Below are 17,317 nucleotides of genomic sequence, written 5' to 3'. Positions count from 1 at the left end.
CCCCCTGCTCCATCTCTTGTAAAGGGGCTGGGGCCCCCTGCTCCATCTCTTGTAAAGGGGCTGGGGCCCCCTGCTGCATCTCCTACGGCCGCTCCTGTCCCTCTCTCCACTCCAGCTCCTAAAAACGACCCTGCACTTTTCTTCTCTCCATCCACCTCTCCTTTCCTCCTCCCTGATCACCACGCACTAAATCATAACTCATCTCACACTCCTGCGCTCCTCGCTGCCCGCTTCTCTCCCCCACTTCACCCCGAGTCTCCCCCTCACCGTTCTCCCCACCACCTCCATGCTGCCTCCATTTTCCACACATACTTTTTATTGTTTCACCGTCCACAGCTGGCGCCTCAACATTATCTGAACGGTTCCCGTTGTAGGTTTTTAGGTTTAAGGACACCTAGCTGTGGCGGCCATTTTGCATTTTGTTTGTTTTAAGTTTATCGGCTTCAGGTGCGAATTCTATGATTTTGTTCTGAAAGAAATCTGTCCAGTTCATGACAGATTTCTACACCAGACGCAAAAACAAAATGCTGATAAAGATTGAAGCAACAGGTTGCAGAACATTTTTAAATGTTTATTTTGTTGTTTATCCTCCAGTGGACGGTATCGACCCGAACTTTAAGATGGACTCTCAGAACAAGCGAACGCCGCTGCACGCCGCGGCCGAGGGAGGATTCACCGACATCTGCCACATGCTCGTTCAGGTAAACGTGCAGGTCCGCACCTCGTCCCGGTTCTTTTAGCGGTTGACTTCAGCTGTCTGATGTGCGACGCTTCAGGCCGGAGCCAACTTGGACACGTGCGACGACGACCAGCGGACTCCTCTGATGGAGGCCAGCGAGAACGACCACATGGAGGTGGTCCTGTATCTGCTCCGAGCCGGGGCCAGCGCCACGCACAAGGTCGGTCCGATACGGGGATCAACTCATAGATTTAGGTGGAGAAATGAACCAGAATCAAACTATTTAATCAAGCAAATGTTGTTTTTACATATGTCAAAATGTAAATATTTAATGTCTAAACTTGAGAAATGTTCAGTTGTTTTATTTTAAATTTGTAGGACGCTGAAGGGTTCACGTGTCTCCACCTAGCAGCCAAGTCTGGTCATTACCACATCGTTGAGCATCTTCTGTTGACGGGATTCATCAACATCAACTGTCAGGTCGGAGCAACTCCTCGACTTTATTTTAAGAGGATTAGTTTTAGCGTTTAAAGTGTCCTTTCATTAGTAGATTTTATCGATTCGTCTCTTGCGTGTAGTTTTATTTTCTCTACGTTTCTGCTGTAACGTCAACATGCTTTGTGCTGTTTTTAGATGATCGTATTTTAAAAATCTGCTCATTCAGGAGATTGGAGCCGTGACTTTTGGCTTTTGAATCTTTTATACTTTTCAAAGTATTCAACTTTAGTTATAAATGCAGTGATTTATTGTAGAAATGCAGATGTCTCTTCAGTTCCTTCAAAAAACGGTTCTCTTTGGAATCTGTTTCAATAAAGTGGCTCTGATTTATTTTTTTTTCTTCTAGTGCTGCATTTTGCTACCGTTTTCCTTTTAGCTTCTTGCTAGCTTTCACTAATTTTATGTTTTAACAGTCTTTTTGCTATTTTAGCTTTTTGCTATTTTTAGCTTTTTACAAGCCTTTTGCTACTTTTAGCTTCTTGCTAACCTTTCACTAGGCGGCTGTGGCTGAGTGGTTAGAGCAGTCGTCCTCCAATGCGAGAGTTGGGGGTTCGAATCCACCAGCAGTCACATGTCGAAGTGTCCCTGGGCAAGACACTGAACCCATCATAGCCTCTGATGTGTGTCCATCAGTGTATGAATGTGATAAAGCTCTGATTAGTCTCTTTAGATCTTTGTAGAGATCTAGTATAGAGCTGTATGAACGGGTAAATGAGGCACAGATTGTTGTGAAGAGCTCTGAGTATCTTGAAATAAGATAGAAAGGCGCTATACAAGTACAGTCCATTTACCATTTTAGTTTCGTTTTAACCATCCCTTTGCTATGTTTAGCATCTAGCTAACCTACGCCACTTTTAGCTTTTTAACTTTTTCTGCATGCGTTTTATTTATTTTAGCTTTCATAGCTCAGCTTCAGTTTCTTTAGCAGATTTCTGTGTTCACTATATTTTCTCAGAAAATACAGTTTCTCTAGTTTTGGTTTAATTTTTCCCCCACGTTTCTTTTTGTGTCCAACACTTGAGTGACAATTACCGGTACATAACTGTTTCCCTGTGTTCTGAACCTCTCTAGTCTATTATACTGTTTTATGAGAGGCGCCAACTCTTGATTATTAATGCTCACTACTCTGATTAAAACAGAAGTAAATAGTGTTTTGATGGAGTTTCTGATGGCGTTTTCATTCCACAGGATGACGGCGGTTGGACGGCCATGATCTGGGCCACGGAGTACAAACACGCGGACCAAGTGAAGCTGCTGCTCTCCAAAGGAGCCGACCTCAGCATCAGGGATAAGGTCGGCTCTGAGGTCACACTGAGACTTGTTCTCACGCGCATGCGACTACAAATAACCACGTTTGCCCAACATTCCTGCGAATAACGTGCAATTATTCATCCCTGAATTAAGAATTGAGTAGGGATCACGGTTGTTTTGAGACACCTGCATTAACTCTGCGGCTATTTTGAGAATTATTTTTGAATCTGTTCAAATCTGCGACATGAAAGCGACGCTGCGGCTCAGGCGAGGAAACTAAGAACCACGTCGACCATTTCAAGGCATTTTGGACACGGCCTCGCAGACGACAACCGCCCAGCGAGATCCTGACGTTTAGAGGAAGTGAACAAATGAAGCTATTGTGCCTTCAGTACCACAGTTACTGAGGTGTCGGGACTAAAATGTAAAGATGTACTTAAAATGTGCCAGCAGCTCCTGGTTAACGCCTAGAAGGATGTTGGTTCATGGTCTATAATAATAATAATTTAGTTTTCTGTTCCTAAAACTCGGGACCGACAACAAAACATCTTAAAAACGAATTATTGTGGATCTTTATTTTATTTTACAGATCAGTTAAAATAAACTTGCCATGCTCTGTTCAGTAAAATACGCTGCGCAGTATTGCTCCCTGCTCAGTCAGTGCTGAACGTGAAAGTGAAACTTAAGTGAATGGCCATGACTTGAAAGTGGTCTTCATGCACCTTCTGCTGGATACAATGTACAATTACGGCTTGTTCCAGCATTTTAGGGGTGAAAATTAGATTTGCTTATACCGGCCGATAATTATCGCCGATACTGATCGGTCCCCAAACGTCTGTCTAAATTATTGGCCAAACTGATTTGATAGATGGTGGTACTCTGTAAGCAGTAACAATACTCTTAAGTTTAAAAAATAAATGAATCAGAAATCCTGATCCTGAGTACCGGTTCGTTTGAGGCACTGGTTGTGCAGGAAAATGTAAAGGTGAGACTAAAGCCTCTTTATTGGCAGGTAAAGATCCAGATCAGCACATTTTTCTCTGCTCACACCTTGACTCATAAAATGCACTTTTCTCTGGTACCAGTGTCCTTCCTGTGTTTGCTGTCAGACTGATCTGCCTTGTCCGTTCTGCTGAAGCATTAAAGCACTTCTGTTTTTATTTAGGAAGAAAACATTTGCCTCCACTGGGCAGCGTTTTCCGGCAGCGTGGAGATCGCCGAGCTGCTGCTGAACGCCCACAGCGACCTGCAGGCCGTCAACGTCCACGGAGACTCTCCGCTGCACATCGCCGCTCGGGAAAATCGCCTGGATTGTGTCAAGTGAAGAACTCCGGGGATTTAAACTAAGACATAAAAACAGTTCTCCTTTAAAGCCGGATCTCAGATAATCAGGGTTGTTGCTGATCTTTGTCTCCTCAGACTCCTCCTGTCTCGAGGAGCCGACGTGTTTTTGAGGAACCGCGAGGGGGAGACTCCTCCCGACTGCTGCAGCCACAACTCGAAGGCGTGGGCCGCCCTGCAGGCCAACAGGAAGGAGAGGGACGCCAAGAGCGACCGGCTCAGCCAGGCAGAAGAGAAACTCCTTACCAGGTGGGGTCAGGACGGGCTCCGAGCATCGCTGGGAGACGATCACAACAAAAATGGAGGCTGTAACAGATTTATTTGTTCGTGGAACCATCCTGACTTTCTACGCTCTCCGTGTTCACAGCGACGTGTCTTTAGGTCAGGAGCGAGTTCCCTTTCCTTGTGTGAACTCTGTCGACAGCGAACCTGTCCCAGACGACTACAAGTACATCTCAGAAAACTGTGTCACCTCCCCCATGAACATCGACCGCAATATAACACACTTACAGGTGAGCGAGCGCACCCCCCCTGGCCCCGGTCGAGCGCTGTTGAAGGAAATAAATCCTTTTCCTTTATTTGTGCATCTGACAGTACTGCGTCTGTAAAGAGGACTGTTCTGCCAGTAACTGCATGTGTGGACAGCTCAGCCTGCGCTGCTGGTACGACAAGGTGAGGATCGAAGCGTGCACGTTTTTGCACGTGTTCACAGGGATAACGACGTGCGTTGTTTTTTTTTTACGTGCAGAGCGGCTGCCTCCTGCCAGAGTTCTGCCGCGAGGAGCCTCCTCTCATCTTCGAGTGCAACCACGCCTGCTCCTGCTGGAGAACCTGCAGGAACCGAGTGGTGCAGAACGGACTCAGGTGCTCAGGATCCATCTGGACGTGTTAAAAATCTAACAAGCCGAGCGTCGGCTAAGGGAGAAACAACATAACTGATACATTTACTGTTGAGTTTATCGTTTGCGTCGGGCTGCGACCTGGTGGTGAACGCGAGGGAGTTTCTAAAATGTCTTGAGATGTTCGCGCGGGTCCTGAATTTCCTCGCTTGAGTCTGAGGCAAATGGAGCAGGAGAAATAGATTGTCAAAGCTTAGTCTGTAGTAATGAGGGCGTTGCTCCGGTCTGTTGTGGGGAAGGAGGAGTGGAGCTGAAAGACAACGCTCTTGACTTCCTGCATTCCAGCTCGCCTGTGGTCATGATGGAACGGTTGGAATGAGCTTCCTCCGTAGAGACGAGGTGAGGAGCTCCACATGGAAAGGAATCAAACAAGGTGGTTCAGACATCTAATCTGGACGCCTCTGTCTGGAGGTTTTCTGGGCTCATACCTCAGTGAGGAGACCTGGGGCAGATCCAGAACTCACTGGAGGGATTCCTCCAGCGAGTTCTGGATCTGCCCCGGGTGTCGTCCTATACATCCTCTGGGAAAGATTTGGGTTTCTCTCCTGACTTTTTTTACCTCCATGACCTGACCATAGGTGAACATCAGACATTGGATGGAGGTGTTGCTTAACTTTTAAACATAAAAACAAACAAAAAAAACAAGTGTGACAATTTTTCATGTTTCTGGAGCACTAGAGCTGCACTTTGACACAAGCATGGGATCTCTCCTTATGACAGGATTCATCTAAAGCTACAGCCTGGTCCAAAAACCACATCTGAGATAAATAAAAATCATCTTCTGAAATCATAAATGTCAGAACAACAGCTGAGGTGGGAACAACACGGGCAACAAAATAATCTGCACGGGCCGCAATAAAGTACCATATAATTTTTCTATAAGTCGCAGTTTTTTTGCATGACACAATCGGCTTGCCATAGTCTGACGCCTTCGTCCAGCTCGTCTGGAGCAACCGTCAAATCAGCTGCGTTTCACTGCGCCGCCCAGACGAAATCCAACAGATTTGACCATTGAAGTGCATTTATTAAGGAAAAGTTCAACTGAGACACCTTTTGATATAATGTTGAGCAAACAAATAATTGTTTTAGCTGCTTATCTTGTTAAATTTCAAAGAAATGAGCAGCGAGTTGTTTTGAAATGCAGCTGACTTGACCGTCAAAGTGCATTTATTAAGTAAAAGTTCGACTGAGACCACCTTTGCTATAATTTCAAGAAAGCAAATAATTGTTTTTAAGTGTTCATATTGCTAAATTGATGTTAAAATCCTCCCGTGCACGCTCCTGCGGCCGCCATTTGGCAGCCAATCAATTTTTGGTACACCTGCCCACATTTCCTGGTTGTCGGTGATGACGCATAATAGATGCGACTAATACGGCGAAGTGATGTATTTATGGATTTTCCATTTTATTAGACGTATTTGGACTGATGCGATTTATAGGGCGGTGCGACGTGTACGGGGAAAAATACGGTAGGTGATGATTTTCAAAAGCACAGCCGCACTGCTCGCAGGTCGAAAACACTTTGACAGAAAATTTGCAGGTAGTTCTTGAGTCACCGACTGGTCTCCAACAGTCGCAGCCCAGGGGGCTAATGTCTTCAGACGTTTCAAATAAGTTTATTATTTAAGAACTGTGAGAAGAGGTAATTCTGTTTTGTTGTTAATCCTCTAGGACCAGACTCCAGCTCTTCAGGACCAGTAAAAAAGGCTGGGGGGTCCGTGCTCTGCAGGACATCCCACAGGGGACGTTCGTCTGCGAGTGAGTTGGAGAGCAGCGCTGAAACGTTTCAGCTGTTTGGCACTGAAGCTCGGCTTCCGTCTCTACAGACCAGGTGTTTTACAACCAAACGTTCTCTGCTCTCCAACAGGTACGTGGGTGAAATCATCACCGAAGCCGAGGCGGAGCTGAGACAAAACGACGCGTACCTGTTCAGCCTGGACGACAAGGTGACGTTCTGACGAGGACGCAGCGATGATAAAAATTATCCTCTTAGATTTTTGTTCCTTCGTCTGAGTTTTAGTTCAGGCCTCTCACCTCCCGTCGTTTCCCCTCCAGCCTGAAGATCTCTACTGCATCGATGCCCGTTTCTATGGAAACGCCAGCCGCTTCCTGAACCACATGTGCGAGCCGAACCTGTTCGCTTGTCGAGTCTTCACGACACACCAGGACCTTCGATTCCCACACATCGCTTTCTTTGCCAGTGAAAACATCAAGGCTGGGGAAGAGCTCGGGTAAACCTGGAACCTCATCTTCTTTTAAACAAATAAATAACTTTTATTTAAAATAAATAAAAATAAAGTTCCAAGGTAGTTTCCAAACATTCTACACAGAGAGAGGATTATTTACAGACTACTGCCAATCCTCTCAGGAGGGGAAGCAGATTCCACCCCGAAGGTCAGACCCTGCAATACTCGAAGAAATGAGTTCCATCTTGGACTGTACAGACCTCAGTTTGTAGGTTAAAGGTCAAAGTTGTCTTGTTTGGTAGGGCTGCAGGAGAACGAGGTGTCCGGTCCTGGTTTTAGCAGTTTCCTGCTCCCACACTTGATTCAGGGTTTGAGTGGGTCCTTCAGAGAGTCTTGAAGGTCTGCAGAGGTTAATGACCAGACAAGAAACAGTCTAAAACCTGCAGGATGAGGGCCCTCCAGGACCAGACCTGCACACCCCAGATCTAAAACCTGCAGGATGGGGGGCCTCCAGGACCAGACCTGCACACCCCATATCTAAAACCTGCAGGATGGGGCCCCTCCAGGACCAGACCTGCACACCTCAGATCTAAAACCTGCAGGATGAGGGGCCTCCAGGACCAGACCTGCACACCTCTACGATAAAAAGACTAAAGTTGCAGGACTTGGACTTGTGAAGTTCCATCTGAAAGATCCACAAGACTTCTGGACAAATGTCCTCTGGACAGATGAGACCCAAGTAGAGAGGTTTTCCCACAATGCACAGCAACACACCCTCATTCCAGCTGTCAGCACAGCGGTGGAGGGCTGATGGTTTGGGCTCCTTGCAGCCACTGAATGGATGAACTCTGTTAACTAATGGATTCTGGGGTCTGAGAGTCCACCAGCTGAAGCTGGGCCCAAATGGGTCCAACAGAACCATGAGCCCAGTGTGTAAAACCTGTCAGTTAATTTAAGGTAACCGAACAACCTTTAGTGAAATAAAACGTTAAAATTTGACATTGTGTTTGTTTCTCAGGTTTAACTACGGCGACCACTTCTGGGAAGTCAAAAGCAAGCAGTTCAGCTGTGAGTGCGGCTCCTCCAAGTGCAAGTACTCGTCGGTCGCCATGGCGTCCCTGCAGGCCGACAGCACGCCGGAGGAGCAGCAGCAGCCCAGCGCCTTGCCGGACACCAGCTCTTCCACCAGTCCGTCGTAATAACGAGCCCCGCCCCCACTCTGGACCTTCGATCTGCGGCACTCGTACTGTAACTCCACTTCCCGTCGTTACGGAGGACCATTCATCAGAAGCCCTGGTCCAGACGCACAATCAGATCCCGGAAGAACTCCGTTAATCCGTCACACGAACAAAAGGACGAGGGCACAGACCGCAGGACGATGAAACCCGTCTGACGTTGCATCCGTACCTTCACCGGGAAGGACAGCTGTGTAAATGTCGTCTTTTTTTTGTTTGTTTTGAAGATAACTTGATGGACATTGTTGTGATGAGTTAACTTTCTGCGAGGACAACCTGAGCACACAGCTGGGGGTTCGTCCTCTGACCCCCGCGGTCATTTTTCACCAACCATTCCAGCAAACGGAGCTGATTAATTCAGAATTTGTTGCCACGTTTTCGTGTCCTTTTGTCTTTCTCGTCGTGTCTCACGTTTGCCACCACAGCCGAGTTTACAAATTAACAAACAAATCGAGTTAAATGGAAACAAAAAGTGGATTTATTTTTCCTCAAGTGGGTATATATAGATTTGGAAACTGCAGCTTTGTCGATTTCTAGTCGGAATAAATTGGCGTACCTTTACCGGATATTTGCAGAATGGATTCAACTTCAAATGTAATTGGTGGAAAAAATACAAGAAAATGGTGCTGACAAGGTTTTTTGTTTTCCATGTGAACATAGTTTGTAAAATAAGAGAACATTTTTATGTTTTTTTTTTTTTTTTTTTTATGTTTTAATTTTATCTCCGGTTTTCTAAATCAAATCTCGGTTTTGCTGACAGAAGCCAAATCAGGATTTTAACTCGTGTTAGGAAAGCAGCGACTGTTGTGCAAAGTCTTGAAAGGTAAAAAAAAATAAATTTAAAAGGGTGATAAAATTGCACTTCCATTATTTTCTGTTACATATTTCTGGACTGTGAACCATCCATCGAACTGTCTGTATCTTTTTCAATAAATTTAATATTATTGCATTTATTCATTTTAATCGTTGCTGTTGAAACAAAAGGCAAATTTATCCAGCGCATTTTGTGTTGAGCTTTTGTTTAAGGGATAGTTCAGATGTTTCGAAGTGGGGTGTCTTGAAAAAGCCTAAACAGTAATTATCTTACCTGGTGTGGATGGCTCAACTTAGAGAAAATGTTTAATTCTGACTAAAATAATGAGCTAATTCTTAGGTTTTTACAGATAGTCTGGTCTTTACCAGGTTCTAAAATTAGTTTAATCAATCCCAATTGAACAAAAATGCACAAAAGTTTCTTCCGTGTTCTCGTTTATTAAAAACGTTAACGCTGCGTGTGGAAAACTGGATTGCAGCCTCGCTGCTTTTACGAGGTCTCAGAGGTCCAGATGCAGATTAACTGATCATCAGTGGGAGCACTTATCTGGAGCACACAGGTGTGTGCAACAACACCAGGGTGGAAAAACATCAGCAATGTCCTCAGAGGAGCAGTTGTCAATCTGGAACAGGGTCAAAGGTCATTTCCAACTTATCTCGAGTCCAAAACATGTCGATACGTGCCCATCTTCACAGCAGCAGGCGCCCCAGTAAATTCACCCCGAAGGTCAGACCATGCAGTGCTCAGAGAATTGAGCTCCATCAGACTACAGGCCTCAGCAGGTCAAAGGTCATGGTTTGTTTGGAAGGATTTAACCTGAGAATGTGGCAGCACAGTTTAGACTTTAGCAAGCTTCATCTGGAGGAACCACAAAACTTCTGGGACAAAAACCAGACGAAAGGACAAATGTTTACCCAGAATGCATTGCAAACAGCCCCTCCTAGCTGTCAGTATGGTGGTAGAGGGCTGATGGTTTGGGCTTCTTGCAGCATTGGAGCAATTGGGTGTCTAGAGCCAAATTTGAGTCCATCTGTCCAACAGCTGAAGCTTGGACCAAACTGGGTCCAACAGAACCGTGAGCCCAAACACAGCAACTGATCTACAACGGAACGGGTCAAAAAGACCAGAACCAAGGTGCTGCAACAGTCCAGTCAGAGCCCAGTACTAGTGGAAAAACAAAACTTTAAACCTCATCAGCTGAATTTATTTAGGTATCAAAACGACAAACCAGAAGTCTAATCAGCTGTGTTCATTAAAAAGAAGAGATTTGGATCCAGAATATTCCCTGCAGCATCAGGAAGGAGGAAAACAGGAAGTGAGCATCGGCAGGCCCTTTTTGGAGCTCATGAACCCAGCGGTGATTGCGCCTTTCCTGCAGCGAACAGAGTCGCTAAACAAATCAGAGAAAATTCTCCCTGAGCAGAAAAGATGGAGTCCGATAAGACGGCAGGACAGGAAGCGGGCTTTCCGCATTCCCAAAAACTCCTCCCTTGGCTGGTTTTGGTGCTGCTGGACTCGGTACAGAGACCATCAGGGCCGACCGGGCAGGCATGAAGAGAACGGTTCCTCACAAGTCCAGATGGGCAGAGAGACGATCCACTGTGGTTTATGGTACGTTGGAACCTTCTTGGTTTGTTCACGTCTTAAAGAACCTCTTTTGCTGCTTCAACACCCAGCAGGGTGGTTCAGTAAAGGCAAAGGTCTTACAGGTAAGGACCTTTCCTCTAAAAGGGCTGGCGATAAAAAATAATAATTGTCAACACTTAATAAAGGTGGCAGCACAAATGGTATTTGCATTTTTAAATTAAAATTATTGTGACAAATTAATTTGAAGCTTCATTTGAACTGTTTTTGTCTGGATTTGATTTTCAAGGGAATAAGAAGCAGGAGCTTCAGTCTAACCATTTTAAAGATTTCTTTCTTCCAGAATAAATGGACATAAAAACAAAAAGGTGTTTCCAACTGTTTTGTCCAACCAACCCCGTCCTGTCCACACTCATCTTAAATACTTAAATACTGGTTTTAATTCAAGGTTGACCCAGTATGTCTTTCAACAGACAATGCTAGTGCTGATTTTTAACAGTCCGGGCCACCAGTGGAGGATTTATGAAGCAGATAAATTTGTTTGTTCCTTACTTCTTCATCTCCATCTCTTACCGCTTATCCAGGTGAGAAACCCAGATTCCATCTAACTTGTGACACTAGCTCCTCCTGGGGGACCCTAATAAGGCATTAACAAAGAAGAGAGGATATACAGTTGAACACCCTGTGACTTTACCAGTTCTCCCACTTAGAAATCATGGAGGGGGCTGAAATTTTTATCTTAGGTGCATGTTCACTGTAAGAGACATAATCTACAATAAATAAATAAAATTTAAAAATCTGGAAATCACAATGTATGATTTTTAAATTTATTTGTGTGTTACTGCTGCAAATAAGTATTTGAACAGCTGCCAATCAGCATCAGTTCTGGTCCTCAAACACCTGTTGGTCCACCTCCACTGATTATTCTAAATTAGAAGCACCTGTTTGAGCTCGTTAGCTGCATAAAGACACCTGTGCACCCCACACAGTCAGTAAGACTCCAACTACTAACATGGCTAAGACCAAAGAGCTGTCCAAAGACACCAGAGACAACATTGTAGACCTCCACAAGGCTGGAAAGAGCTACGGGGCAACTGTCAAGCAGCTTGGTGAAAAAAGATCAACTGTTGGAGCAACTATTAGAAAATGGAAGAAGCCAAACACGACTGTCAATCTCCCTCGGACTGGGGCTCCATGCAAGATCTCACCTCGTGGCGTATCAGTGATCCTAAGAAAGGTGAGGAATCAGCCCAGAACTACACGGGAGGAGCTGGTCCATGACCTGAAGAGAGCTGGCACCACTGTTTCCATGGTTACTGTGGGTAATACACTAAGACGTCATAGTTTAAAATCACGCATGGCACGGAAGGTTCCCCTGCTTAAATCAGCGCACGTCCAGGCCCGTCTTAAGTTTGTCCATGAACATTTGGATGATCCAGAGGAGTCATGGGAGAAAGTTCTGTGGTCACATGAGACCAAAATATAACTTTCTGGTCTTAATTCCACTTGCTGTGTTTGGAGGATGAAGAGTGATGAGTACCCTGATGCATGCTCAATGATGAGTACCATCCCAAAAACACCATCCCTACTGTGAAGCATGGGGGTGGAAGCATCATGCTTTGGGGGTGTTTATCTGTACATGGGACAGGACGACTGCACTGTATTAAGGAGAGGATGATCGGGGCCATGGATTGAGATTTTGGGGAACAACCTCCTTCCCTCAGAGCATTGATGATGGGTCGTGGCTGGGTCTTCCAACATGACAATGACCTGAAGCACACAGCCAGGAGAACCAAGGAGTGGCTCCGTAAGAAGCAGATCAAGGTTCTGGAGTGGCCCAGCCAGTCTCCAGACCTAAACCCAATAGAAAATCTTTGGAGGGAGCTCAAACTCTGTGTTTCTCAGCGACAGCCCAGAAACCTGCTGATCTAGAGAAGATCTGTGGAGGAATGGGCCAACATCCTGCTGCAGTAAACCTGGTGACAAACTACAGGAAACCTTTGACCTCTGCCACTGCAAACAAAGATACTGTACCAAATATTAACATTGATTTTCACAGGTGCTCAAATACTTATTTGTAGCAGTAACACACAAATAAAATAATCCTAATCAGATACCTGAACCACCTCAACTGACTCGTTTTGAGGCAGAGGAGCAGTGGCTCTACTCCGGGGTGTCGCCCTCTCTAAGGATGAGCCCAGACAAGGGAAGCTCATTTCAGTTGCTTAAGCAGGATCGCGTTCCTTAGATAATGATTAAAAACCCCATGACCACAGGTGAGGGTTGGAACGTAGACAGACGAGGAAATTGAGAGCTCTGTCTTTCGACTCTGCTTTCTTCACTGTGATTGACCGTAACAACGTCCTCACTACTTATCTGTTGATCCATCACTTGTTAACTGGACTCTATACTTGTGCTCCTCAAGTTGAGGCAGATTATTCCTCACAAATTACAAAATACAAGTTGCATCTCCTATCTTATCACTTTGTATGCCTTGTGCTGGCAAAGAGTCACGATGAGGATTTTTTTTTTTAAATATAATTTTTAATATCTCCATCATATATTATTCAAAATAATGTGCAGTTTGTTGAAATTTGGCATTTGCAGAATTTTGGCATTTTCTTTTCTAGTGTTTTCAGTGTTTTGAAGTTTAGTGGGTTTCAATTGCGTAATGCGCATGCGCAAGTGTTGGCGGGATTCTGCGGCTAGCTGTTGTGGCGCTAATGCTAGCTCGAACCAGCACCATAAACGGTAAACGGCACAAATTTTGCTTTAGCTGTTTTATTTTATTTACAAATAAGCTCGCATATAAATTATTCATTTAAAAACAATTGATGATTTTATTTGATGTAGAAACATTTATTTTCAATCCGAGTTGTCGTACGCAAAAAGTACCACCAGGGGTCGCTGTAGCCCGATGCTACAAATAAGCTACTTTTCCTGTTGCCTTTTTAATGTTGTGCGTCTTTTTAACTAGAAGTTATTGCATAGAAACGTTTTTGTACCCAGATGCTGTACCATTATTTTATTTTATTTAATCCTCCAGCGGTCCGCGCAGCCACTTTCGGCTCCTGGCGGATGCTGACCCAGGGGGTGGAGTACGAGGACACCTGGGCTCCGACACCTGACAGAAAGCGCGGCCTTTCAAAAGCCGTCGAAGAAGACCCGGACCCGGCTGAGGAAGCAGGAGACGGTCCCAGAGAGCCAACATGGAGAGCTGTCCACGGAGCAACGGAGCAGAACTATGACACGGTTTTACACCTGGGTGGAGTTACCAGAGCGGCTGCGAGGGACGGTGTCCGCCGCGCGGTGTGGAGGCACGACACCCTGAACGAGTCCCCGCTGAACCACAGGTCTGACCGGCTCCTACACCCCTCTACACCCGGCTAAAGCTAATCTAGGAGATGTCCAGGAAAAATAATAGATGAAACGGAACTTAAATAGACGCACAGACACATTTTAATAAACTAATTGTGCCATAAACTTACTTTAATCCTGCCCCTCTTGTCATTAAATTCACTATACACTTTAATTTTTTAATAAATAATGCTGTTTACATATTTCGCATTGCAGATATAGCTTCAGATATAGGACTTGTACTTTTAAAAACATGTTTTCCTAAACTAAACCACACATTTCCAGTTTGTTAGAAAAACCAAAAAAGTTTGTTGTTGCAGTACCTCACTCCAACCACCAGGTGTCACTGTTGTCTTCAGGAGGATTTATCCTCTATTTCTTTTCACATCTGATTTTTTTTTTTAAACAATTTATAAGCAAATCTGGAAGTTTTATATTTGAACATTGGCGTGAAATCCAATCATTAAAGGTTGTTGAAATATTTTAGATATGCACATGTTAAATGTAGTAGTTCTGGAAATTAACAAAAATAATGTGAATTTTTAACGGGGACATTAATTGATTTTGTTTGTGTTGGTGGCAGAGTAAAGACAAATTAAACTGACCTAGATTTGTTAAAAAAAAAGTTGAATATTTTATTCTCTTAAAGACACTCATTGCAAAGTATGAAACCAAAGATAAAAAGATTCCTCTGAATGATTCAGTTTGGAAGAATTTATTCCAGTAGTTTTCCAGATATACAAATCTGAAATGTGGGTATGCACTCAATGTAAACAAAGCACTCAGCCAAAATCACCTGAGTCACATACATTTGTGTGGCTGTAGTTTGTAGATAAACAAAGATTCATCTCATACTCTACAGGCTTCAATTAGCAGGTCAAAGGTCATGACTTGTTTGGAAGGTTTGCAGGAGGAAGCCTCTTCTGTCTAAAAACAACATGGCAGCCAGCTTAGGTTTGTATTATTTCATCTGAAAGAACCACAAGATGGAACTAAACCAAAGTGGAGATGTTTACCAGCACGGTGGTGGAGCACTGATGGTTTGAACACCTGTCAATCACTGAGTGGACCAGGAACTCTTCTGTGGACCAAAGGGTTCTGGAGCCCAACAGCTGAAGCTTGGACCAAACTGGATCCAGCAGGACGTTGATCCCAAACCCAGCAGCTGACGTACAACAGGAACAATGAAGGTCCAGTCAGAGTCCAGAAATGCTGCGGCGAGACCTTCAGAGAGCAGAAACCAGCGCTGGAAAGAAGAGTGGGCCAAAATCCCTCCACAACCACGAGGGACGAACAGAAAGCCACTGAGCATTCCTGCTCCAAGCTGCTGTTTTTGTATCTTTGACTCGTTTTTGTTAAATAAATAAAGAGCCAGAGTATCGTCGTCATCACCCGCTGCTTAAAGGCGAAGGCGGATGATCATGTGTTGGTGAGGGTTTTCCTGTTTGTTAGCAAAATATCTCAAGTCCAATATACAGAATTTATTGAAGTTGCAGAATGTAAACACTGAATGGGAGTCGGCCGATTACCGTTGGGGCTCCACTTGATTAAAAATGGCCGCCACATCAAATCTGCCTTATCCAGTTAACGTCTATGTCCTCCAGTTTTACTGAGGTCAAGCTGGAATTGGGCGGGGTAGTAGCCGAGACTCCTTCACAACACAGACTGAGGTCTTTGTTTAAAGTCTCAGCATTTACTGTCTGTTAGTAAAATATCTCCTGAATCAAAGCCCATTTTAATAAAACTTTCAGCTGTTACACCTGATGCTCTTAAATCCAGTTCAAAATGGCCGCCACAGCTAACTGACCTCAGCCCAAGCGGCTGTAACTGAACCAAACCTGCAGCTGGAACTTGTGTGGTAGTAGCTGAGAGTCATCCTCAACACGCACTCTGGCTCGTGCATGAGCGCGCCGTGGTTTTTCTGCAGTTTAAGGAAACGATCCTTTAATCATGTTTTTTTATTTAATGTTTTGAATCTTAACGCCCCACCCCCCCACACACACGCACACGCACATCCCTCACTGGAATAAAACTGACGGAGCCTGTTTGGACCGGGTGGTGGTTCAGAACCGGTGCGCGCGCCTGTGCGCTCCGGGCAGCGATAGGCTCCCTGTGGTCACATGCTCCTTCCTGCTCCCTCAGAGGAGTCTCCTCGTCCAACAAGCTCCTCCATGCAGGAGCGATGAGCCAGGAACCACAGGTCCTCTCCTCCTCCTCCTCCTCCTGCTGGATGCTCTTCTTTTCTCCTCCTGCAGCTGGAAGAGACGAGCAGGAGTTGGTGTCGGGGGGGCGCAGCTCTTTGGACACGATGCTGTCGGGGCTGATTTTAATTTTTTAATTGTAGCCACGGCAGGTGACGCGGATGCAACAGCACGAGTGAAGTGATTATTGGAAACTTTCATGTTTTTTTTCCGGAGGCTTCACTGAGGAGGACTTCATGGAAAAGGCTCCAGCGCGCGCGCGTTGCTGCAGATTGCTCGGGTTTTTTGGACCTTTCCTCCAGTTTGACGCCGGGCAGTGGTTCGCATGAAGCGCGCTGCTTGGGATGCGGCTCCCTCTCCTTCCCACTGACACCAGCTTGGATTTTTGGATCTGTGCGTTTCCAGAATGGCTCGCTTCGCGGACGATCTCCCCACCCGCTATGGAGGAGGCGCAGGCGGCGGAGGAGGGCGAGGAGGAGGCGGCGGCGGAGGAGGAGGACCGGGCGCCCCTGGGAGGGGGGCGCAGAGGATGTACAAGCAGTCGATGGCCCAGAGAGCCCGAACCATGGCCATCTACAACCCGAACCCCGTCAAGCAGAACTGCTTCACGGTCAACCGCTCCCTCTTCATCTTCCGAGAGGACAACCTCATCAGGAAGTACGCGAAGCGGATCACAGAGTGGCCATATCCTTCCTGAGCAGGTGCACCTGCTCGGCCTCACAACTAAACACACCTGATCGTGTTTACAGGTGTGAAGTCCCCACAGCAGCCTCTGGTCTGAGTTTGGAGCTGAATGAACAGGTTCGGGCTCCAGTGGCGGAGATAGTGGTTTCATTTGAGGGTGGCAAAGAGGGGGGCAGAGGAGAAAGTTTATTTAGATTTTATTTTATGCTTTGAGTTAAACACTTCACCTGTCAGCAGCTTACAGACACTTTTTTATTGGTCAAAATTTACTAAACTAGAGCGCTACATGGCTTTGCTCAAGTTAGTTTAAGAAGCCAAGAGGTTTCAAAGCCTGAAGAAGCAAAATGCTAAAAGTAGCAACGTGTTAGCTAAAACTTAAAATGAGCAGAATGTTAGTTAAAGACTTTAAATAGAATAATGGTAAATAAAAACTAAAATGAGCAATCTGATAGCTAATCGTTAAAGGTAGCAAACAGTAGGTAAAAACTAACATAAGCAGTCTGTTAGCTAAAAATTTTAGCTTTTAGCTTTAAAGCTAAAGGTAGCAAAACGGTATGTTAAAACTAAAATAAGCCAACTGGTAGCTAA

The 17,317-nt window shown here is 45.2% G+C and overlaps 2 protein-coding genes across 2 annotated transcripts in view; both read left to right on the top strand.

The window, feature by feature from the left end:
- The window catches only part of ehmt1b (euchromatic histone-lysine N-methyltransferase 1b), a 33,818-nt gene extending 25,302 nt beyond the window's left edge, over positions 1-8,516 (top strand). Inside the window, exons 14-26 of the mRNA XM_037692485.1 lie at positions 595-701; positions 777-899; positions 1,058-1,159; positions 2,366-2,470; positions 3,594-3,748; positions 3,848-4,011; positions 4,130-4,281; positions 4,364-4,441; positions 4,518-4,633; positions 6,340-6,426; positions 6,536-6,614; positions 6,724-6,899; positions 7,873-8,516. Of these exons, the coding sequence (XP_037548413.1) occupies positions 595-701; positions 777-899; positions 1,058-1,159; positions 2,366-2,470; positions 3,594-3,748; positions 3,848-4,011; positions 4,130-4,281; positions 4,364-4,441; positions 4,518-4,633; positions 6,340-6,426; positions 6,536-6,614; positions 6,724-6,899; positions 7,873-8,053 (1,625 nt within the window). The 3' untranslated portion in view covers positions 8,054-8,516. The remainder of the gene's footprint in view (positions 1-594; positions 702-776; positions 900-1,057; positions 1,160-2,365; positions 2,471-3,593; positions 3,749-3,847; positions 4,012-4,129; positions 4,282-4,363; positions 4,442-4,517; positions 4,634-6,339; positions 6,427-6,535; positions 6,615-6,723; positions 6,900-7,872) is intronic.
- A 7,881-nt stretch (positions 8,517-16,397) lies between these two features.
- LOC119424586 (voltage-dependent P/Q-type calcium channel subunit alpha-1A) overlaps positions 16,398-17,317 on the top strand; it is a 9,827-nt gene continuing 8,907 nt past the window's right edge. The window contains exon 1 of the mRNA XM_037692075.1: positions 16,398-16,729. Coding sequence (XP_037548003.1) covers positions 16,452-16,729 — 278 coding nt within the window. The 5' untranslated portion in view covers positions 16,398-16,451. The remainder of the gene's footprint in view (positions 16,730-17,317) is intronic.

This window comes from Nematolebias whitei, chromosome 18, assembly GCF_014905685.2.
Source record: "Nematolebias whitei isolate Nwh7 chromosome 18, NemWhi1, whole genome shotgun sequence".
NCBI lineage: Eukaryota > Metazoa > Chordata > Actinopteri > Cyprinodontiformes > Rivulidae > Nematolebias > Nematolebias whitei.
Note: the sequence above shows the minus strand (reverse complement) of the source record. Positions and strands in the feature narration are given on the sequence as shown.